This window comes from Daktulosphaira vitifoliae, unplaced genomic scaffold (assembly GCF_025091365.1).
Source record: "Daktulosphaira vitifoliae isolate Bord-2020 unplaced genomic scaffold, ASM2509136v1 Scaffold_2, whole genome shotgun sequence".
Classification (NCBI taxonomy): domain Eukaryota; kingdom Metazoa; phylum Arthropoda; class Insecta; order Hemiptera; family Phylloxeridae; genus Daktulosphaira; species Daktulosphaira vitifoliae.
In genome coordinates this window covers 7731496-7740683 of record NW_026099573.1, presented here as the reverse complement: position 1 = coordinate 7740683, position 9188 = coordinate 7731496, and the positions used below count along the sequence as shown (strand labels likewise).

Genomic DNA, 9188 nt, shown 5'->3' with positions numbered 1-9188 from the left:
CTGTCTTTCTGGCGAAATTAAGTATCTCTCTGGGTTTTAGGTTTTTAATATCTTCTTTTTCAGGAAATGGTTTATTCAAGTAGTTTGATCTTAGTGTGGACAAGGCTTCACATTCGCACATGATGTGAAATGAGTCTTCCTCTTCTACTCCACACTTCCTGCACAATGGTGATTCCGATACCCCCATTGCGTTAAGATGCTTAAGCAGGTGACCATGTCCTGTCAGTAGACCAGTCAGGGTGCTTATTTGATGTCTAGTCATGCTATTAAGATCACCCAGCAATAAACCAGGGGTCTTGATAAACATTTTAGATTGTCTAGGTACTACCAAGTACTTCCAGATTTTCCTGTGTTGTTCTCTGCACCAATTCTTGGGTAACGCTTACCAGTATCTTACCAGCCCTTACCAGTATCGCCATCACCTCTGCTTGGAAGACGGAGGGGGTTGTGCCCAATGACATACTGACATTTATTTGTGGTTTTAAACCCCAAATTCCAGCACCTACCTTTCCTGATTTTTTGGATCCATCTGTATATATCACAAATCCAACTTTTTCAGTCAGGTGGTTGATATTCCATTCTCTACGTGTAGTGATCTCCACTTTGTAGGGAATGTTATTCTTAAGAACCGGTTGATATAGTCCAAGGGGTATTCCAGAAAGCCCTGGTCTATCTCTTTTAGTATTTTACCATGTTCTGTTGTATCACTCTCAGAGGAGGCAATCCAATTAGTGCCTCTAATGCGACCGTTGGTGTAGTTCTTAATGCTCCAGTGATGGCCATAGCAGCCATTCTCTGTATGCAACTAAGTTCTTTTCTAGCTGTAACGAGTGCTGTTCTGTTCCATCAGACAAGGGCACCGTACAATATCATAGGTTTAATCACTGATGTGTACAACCAATACATAACTCTTGATTTAAGACCCCATGTCTTTCCCAAGGCTCTACTGCAAGTCCACAATGTGGTCATTGCTTTTTTTGATTCTTGACTCAACATGTGATTTCCATTTTAGCTTACTATCCAAGATAATACCTATGTATTTTACTTCCGATTTTAAGCTAATTTCTTGTCCATTTAGAGTAAGAGTGTCAAGACTGTCTAGTCCTATTCTCCTTCTAGTGAACATAACAACCTCTGCTTTATTTGGATAAACAGATAGACCGTACTTACTACACCATATCTGTATAGTGTTAAGTCTCTGTTGTGCTAAGTCAATAATAGTGTCTGGGAATTTACCCACCACTGCTATAACCAAGTCATCCGCATAGGCTTGTGTATAACAATATTTGTTTAACTCTCTAATAAGCGAGTCCAATACTAGACACCATAGCAAGGGGGATAGAACCCCGCCTTGTGGGCATCCCTGTTTAATACTCTTGATTACTTTGGTCTCATTGAGCTGTCCCAAAATGGTGCGTTCCTTAAGCATGGATTCTATCCATTTAATAATAAGTGGTTCTACNCTATCCACTTAATAATAAGTGGTTCTATTCCATGCTGTTGTGCAGATTCACACATAGCATCGAAGGGAGTATTGTCAAAAGCCCCTTCGATGTCCAGGAATATACCTACTGCATACATTTTATTCTATACAGCTTTCTCTATCTTAGTAGTTAAGCAGTGTAGAGCTGTATCAGTAGATTTCCCCGTTTGATACGCATGTTGGTTTTCATGTAAAGGGTTCTCCTTAAGAGGCCCCTCCTTGATGTACCTATCAATAAGTTTCTCCATAGTCTTAAGAAGAAAAGAAGTAAGACTTATTGGTCTGTAGGATTTTGCTTTATAATAGTTAGTGCGGTTAGGTTTGGGTATAAACACTACCCTAACCTTACGCCAGCTTTCTGGTTGATAACCATAGTCAAGGCATGCCCTAAATATTTTGCAGAGATGGGGGACGATTATCTCTAACCCTTCTTGCAGAAGTGCAGGGAAAATTTCGTCACAGCCTGCAGCTTTAAAACTGCCAAAGGCTTTTATTGCCCATCTTATTCCACCTGGTGTTATCACTTTCCTGGTTAGTCTCCAATCAGCACAGGTCACACGTTTGTCCTGTGCATCATGTTCCTGTTCTCTGTTGTTAATTGCAGAGTCAGGAAAATGTGTCAAATTTGTAGATAGTTTTTCAATTAGAGAAATTGGTGGATTATTCCAAAAGCAACATCAACTCTTATTTCTTTGATTATATCCTAATTAGTAGTTCTTTGATTTTAAAATATAATATATGAATAAATACTAATTATAATTATTAAATTTAGTATGAAAATAAAAAAGTAAAAAAAATTTAATAAGTTTAATTTCTTATGTCTTATGACCTTTATTCTATGTCAATTAAATTATATAATATTCATGAAAGTCAATATATTCTCCTAATAAGATATTTTAAAATAAAATAAAATACAAAACCTAGAATTTTAATAGAAAAATAGCATATTTTTGAATACGGTAGCCATTTGCGCATAGAAGATAGGTCGTCGGGACAAAATTTTTTTTTTTCATTTTATAGTACATAAAATAAGCTTTAATTTGATATATGTTTAAAGGACGCAGTATTTCCAGAACATTTTCAAAAGTTAAGTTGAAAAAGTTCTATTTTTTATACAATATTTCAAGTTTTGAACGCCCCCTATATATGGGGAAATTATCCAATTTTAATAAAAAGTATGTCAAATGAAAGATGTACTTATAATATATTTAGAAAAAAAAATTTGTGATGATAATTACATTTTTCGAAAAGTTATAGCACTTTTAAGCTGAAAATTTAAACACAAAATTAGCGTTTTTTTAACTACGGCAGCCGTTTACATGCAGAAGATAAAGTGTCGGGACAAATTTTTTTTTTTTATTTTATATTGCATAAAATAAGCTTTAATTTGATATATGTTTAAAGGACGCAGTATTTCCGGAACATTTTCAAAAATTAAGTTGAAAAATTTAGTTTTTGTAAAAAAATTGCTATTATAAATCCCTCCTATTGAGCAGGGTAAGAGTTAGATTTTCAACAAAATGATATCCAATGAAAGGAAAATATCTAAGGTTTTAGTATAAAAAAAAATTTTGTTAATATGTTGATTTTTGAAAAAGTTATGGAAGTTTTAAGAAAAAAAAGTGAAAAAAATGACAAAATTTACCGATTTTTAAATTTGTAATTTTTTTGGATATTTCCCCCATTTGCGGGGAACGAGGGAAATTATTTCAATGTTTGAGGATAATGTATTCAACTAGATACGATTTGTGATCTTTTGACGTATTGTTGAAAGAAATCGGTCCAGTGAGAGCTGAGAAAAAGTGGCAACATTCATAAGAAAAAAAAAAACACATCATAGTAAAATTAATACCTTCTCAGCTTCGCATCGAAGCTAAAAATTGATAAAAATATTATTTTGTAATTTTTAACATTATTGATCACTATCTAATACACTTGCAACAACATACTGTTAACAATATAATTATATAACGTTGTATATTTAATAATGTTATTAATAATAATCATTATTGGTTGTCATATTTAATAATATTATAATAAAAAATTGATACATGTATTATTTTGTATTTTATTTTAAATTAAAAAATTATACATTAACATGTCTAAAGCGTTAAAAATGAATTCAAATTCAAGTTATGTGTAAGGCAATATTTTTTAATATTTTAATTATTAATGTAATACGATAGAATATAATATAATACAACATACAATCGTGTAATGTATTAGTATAGAAATGGCGGATCGGGGCCATCAATGGTGCCGCTTATTAATCATAGGCGTAAAAGTGTTCGAGATTTGGGGGGTTTAAGCCTAGAAAAAATTATTTCGCTATCCTCGATATCAAGTACCAAACATTTTCTTTTGACTATCGTAGTTTTAAATCATTCTAATTTGTATTAAAATTTCTGATTTTATGTTTTCAACTTTAAATTACTATAACTTTTTGAAAAATGTATGGATCAACACAAATTTTTGTTTCTAAATATATTATATATACCCTTTTCATCTGATATACTATTTTGTAAATCTGACAATTTTCCCATATATAGGGGGCGTTCAAAACTTGAAACATACGTACAAAAAGTAGAATTTTTTTCTCTTTATATATACACTGTATATACTTTAATGTACACTATATTTATACACTGTACTATCGTTTTAATTTAATAGTGCATAAAAATTATACTTAATATACTTAGTTTCGTTTTAGTGATTTTCACATGTATAGATTTTTAGATATGCATAGTTAGTTTTTGATATTGTTAATTGGTATTGAATTAAGTACTATCGTAACATAATAAGGAGAACGGCACCAGGTGTTATATGCATATGATTGCTAGTAGACACAATATACTTAGCTGAAATTCCGGTATTATTGAGGGTGTTGAAGATCCGTTTGAAATGATTAGAGAGAAACAAGGTATAATGTGCGGACGAAGTGCGAAACATAATTACAATAGTTAGATAGGAGAGATAAGCAAAGGAGTTAAGAATAAACAAACTCTTGATGTTTGGTTGGAGGCCAGACAGTAACAACTGAGTACTGAGGCTGATTTTTTTTTTACTGAGAAATTAATTACGTAACTATCTGAATTTGATTATTAAACAATTATATTCAAAATTAGAATTAATCTGATACTTTAAAACCAGATTTGAAATCAGTGACAAAATTGCATTAAAAATATACTATTATATTATTTGGCACAGAAAATGTTTGATTTTTTGTTGTGTAATGTGTATCTCAACTGTTTACCTTTTTTTTTTTTTGGAAAATAATGTATTTTTATTAATTTTAGGAATTTAAATAATGTTTTATATGATTCTTTGAACTTTTCAATTTTTTTGATTTTTATAAGCAAATGTGAGTTTTTTTACATCTCTTATATGAAATTTGTTTGGTTAACAAATTATAATTTATTTTGATGTTTAGGCAAATTTTTTATTAAAAATTCATTCTTCTATTTATTATAAAAAATTTTTTTATTTAAATTATTATCATTTATTTTATATTAAAAAACAGTTTATTTAAATTTTTTATAGAATAAAATATTGTTTAACTAATTAGATAATTATACAGGGTGTTCAGTAAGTCAGGAAACGGGTTTCTATTGTTCTCATTGTTTGTAACAATGAGAACAATAGAAACCCGTTTCCTGACTTACTGAACACTCTGTATAATTTTTGTTATAACTATTAGATTTCCTCTAGGTGTCAAAACTCTGTAGTTCTATTTAATTTATTATAAAAATACATGATTCATATTAACTAATATCAAATCTATCATGTTTCATACATTGGAATTAAAAGTCACGTGTTCCTAACTTTAATTTAATTAGTTAAATAAAGTAATTATCCTAATTACTTTGAAAAAACATATATAACATTATTTTGTCATTTGACATAACTTAAATAGTATTTACAGTTGTCAAAGGAATTATATAAATTCAAGTAGGATAAAATCATTATTACTTTGATATTTACAATGTTTTTTTTATGTCAAAATGTGTCTTTTTACGGGATTGAATTTTCTTTTGTTATAATTTTTTTCATAGTTATTCTGGTTTTGTTACTTTTCAATCACACCTAATCAATAATTTTTATTAAATAAATTACAGAATGTTGATATAGATCTTAATTTTTTTATGATAATTAAACAGAATTAGAAAAATTGTTCTGTTTTTAACACGCTTATATTAGTTTCATATGCATGTGGGTTGTGGGTTGTGTGTAACTTTCCATGCGCCACGTGTCCCGTCGTCTATGACCTTGAGACTAGCTGTCGTAACGCATTCACCACACGGCGGCAAAACTAATTCTGTATAATTTTATATTTGGTTTTCATACCCGTACATATGCGGGCGTATTATCAATATTATATATATATATATATATATATATATATATATATATAAACAAATTTTTATTATTAGATATAAACATTTAAAAATTCAAATTTTTTTGAGTTAATATACATGTATAATACATAAGGGATTACAAATACAGGTAGCTAATTGGTTTTTTAGGACGATATTAGCAAGCATATAGTCTTTATTATCAATGGTAACAAGACACATTGTTTTTGGGTTTATAAACACACGACTGGCAATACAGAAATTATATCCATTGCTAGTGATAATTGACAATAAACACTTCGTGACTGTGACAGCGATGTCATAAAAAACTAAAAAGTAAAAAATAAATATAGTTTAAAAAAACTGAAAAACACGCTTTTAAAGCATATCGAACTAAAAAGTTAAAAATAATTTTTAAAATAACCTTAAAACAATAATGAACAAAAAATATTAGTTTTATTGTGAAAAAAAGAGTGGGGGCTTTGTGCCATATTTTTCGTATATTGAGTGCCCGACGCTTTTTTTCACAATAATACTAGTATTTTTCGTTCATTATTGTTTCAAGGTTATTTTAAAAATTATTTTTAACTTTTTAGTTCGATATGCTTTAAAAGCGTGTTTTTCAGTTTTTTTAAAATATATTTATTTTTAAATTTAGCCTAAAAAAATTCTTAGTGGTTTTAGTTGAGTTTTGCAATCACATAAATACAACAGTAGATTAGACCTTTGCAATACTCGATGGTTTATTTATAGTATTTTATCTAAATATTGACATACCCTGATAAAAAAATACTATGCATGGATAAAAATTGTATGGTAAAAGTTAACTACGTGTACGCAATCGTATTACAATTTTTTCTGTACTCATTTTATAGTAATATATTTATTACTATTAGATAAGATATACAGATATAAAAATATAGTTAATTGTGTTTTCCCAGGTGTTGCAACCTTCTTAATAACACTTATTTATGTCATTTAAAGCTGGCACTATAAAATGCGCCTTCTCTAACATAATGAAATTATTAGTATTGTGTATTTTATGTAATATTTGTAATAGCATAATTTTTCCAATACTCTCCTGCAATGTATAGTTGCACCTAATTGTTTGTTTTTAACTTTTTTTTACTTAAATTTTATAAGAACTCATGGACATTTTTTTAACATATATGTCAAATTTGTACTTGATTAATATTAATAACCTAAGCTCAATAATAAGTAAATTATTGACGTAAAATTGTGTTATGTAATGTTGCTTGTATTGAATGGTAAAAATGTTTTTTAAATTATTACCCAAGTAGAAAATATGAAGTAATTGAAGATTTTTAATGAGTTTTCATCGATATTCTGATGAATTATTTATTATTGTTTTTTGGATGCAGTAATCTCTTTTTTTCTTTGAAACTTCAGTTTAAGATATTTGGAACCATTGATCCTTTTTGATTTGCGGTATTTTTAATCTCACTTTCAGTGGTGCCAATATTTTTGAGATTAATTGCTTCACTTCTTTGGATGCAATGGCGTCTTTGGGAAATGTTACTTTGTTCTGTACTTGCTATGTTTAAAAGAAAAAATACGGTAAAGAAAACATTAAAAAATTATGTACCTTTTAAACTTTGGGAAATTTTTTTGGAAAATACTGTATGTAGTAGTTGTTTATTTTATTATAATGTAAGCACGTAATTTACTAGATCAAAGGGCCACATACATAGAGAATAAACTAGAATATCTAATAATGATTAAAATCACTATCATAAAAAACACTTCAATGCAAATCTGTAGATAGTGATTAATTTTAAAATTTCAAAATTTGAACGTTGTACTACGAGTGTGAAACACGTAAGTTGTGGCCGACTCGGCAACCGTACATCACAAGTATATTTCGATAAAAGAACAATTTAAACTATTTTGGAAATTCAAAGTAGTTTTCTTAGTTTCGATGCGAAGCTGAGAAGGTATTGGTTTTACTATGATATGTTTTTTTTGTGTTTTTTACCACTTTTTCTCAGCTCTCATCGAACCGATTTCTTTCAACTTGACTTTTGAAAATGTTCCAGAAAGTCTGACACTTTTATATATATCTTAAATTAAAACTAATGTAGTATACTTTATTATGGGAAAAAAAAAATTCGGACTTTATTTGTCTTCACGGTGAAAATGGCTACCAATTGCTATTTTTGGGTGGCCGACCCCAAGTAATTGTGATTAAGGCGAGAAAAAAGAAGATAGAAATATAAAATCAAAAATATGAAATGGAGAATTTTAACATAAAAATATCATATTTTTGAATACGGTAGCCATTTTCACGATNATACTTTATTATGGGAAAAAAAAAATTCGGACTTTATTTGTCTTCACGGTGAAAATGGCTACCAATTGCTATTTTTGGGTGGCAATTTTGGAAGACAGTCTAATGTTCGAAATTTTTTTTTTTCATATTTAAGTATATTACATAAGCTTTAATTTAAGATATGTATAAATGTGTCATTATTTTCGGATCATTTTCAAAAGTTGCCATTTTGAATTCCCTCCTGGGGGAACGTAAAGGGTCTGATTTTTAAAAAATATTTACCAAATGATAGGTAAATACCTAATGTATGTATATAAAAAAAAATGCTTTGATCAATACATTNCCTGGGGGAACGTAAAGGGTCTGATTTTTAAAAAATATTTACCAAATGATAGGTAAATACCTAATGTATGTATATAAAAAAAATTGCTTTGATCAATACATTCTTAAGGGGCACACCTAGTGTGAAATTTTCAAAAAATCGATTTTTTTTTTTCCATATTTTGATAGGTTATACCTTTAAAAATAACATACTAAAATTTTAAATCGATATCTTAAGTAGTTTTTGAGTTACAGCCATTTAAAAGAGTAGCCGCTCGGCAGTTAGATAGTTGCATTGGCTACGGGATATACCTGAAGTAAGTTTAAGCACGATTACCTCCCACTGGATCCAGAAGTTGAAAAAGGTCTAAAGCCTATTTATGAAGATTTATCTCGGCATAAATTGCTTGATAGATGCAAAGGTAGTAATACTCAAAACAATAATGAAAGTTACAACGGTTTACTTTGGCACTTTTCACCAAAGCACCTTCATAATGGATTGAAAACTATTGAATTAGCAAATTTTTTTGCAACTTCAATATTCAATGACGGTTACTCCTCAATTTTAAAGATATTTAATGCAATGGGAGTTAAAGTTGGACCTGCAGCAAGAGATTATACGGCTCTTAAGGATGAGACGAGACTACGAATCGCTGATCATCGCCAACGGGCTTGTTCAAAAGAGGGTCGATCATCTCGAAGAAGAGCTTCTTCAGCTCAACAAGCACTTTTTGAGGAAGAG

General features: G+C 29.4%; 1 protein-coding gene across 1 annotated transcript in view; it reads right to left on the bottom strand.

The window, feature by feature from the left end:
• Nucleotides 1-7163: 7163 nt before the first annotated feature.
• LOC126897952 (testis-specific serine/threonine-protein kinase 1-like) overlaps nucleotides 7164-9188 on the bottom strand; it is a 17287-nt gene continuing 15262 nt past the window's right edge. Inside the window, exon 5 of the mRNA XM_050671901.1 lies at nucleotides 7164-7390. Coding sequence (XP_050527858.1) covers nucleotides 7247-7390 — 144 coding nt within the window. The 3' untranslated portion in view covers nucleotides 7164-7246. The remainder of the gene's footprint in view (nucleotides 7391-9188) is intronic.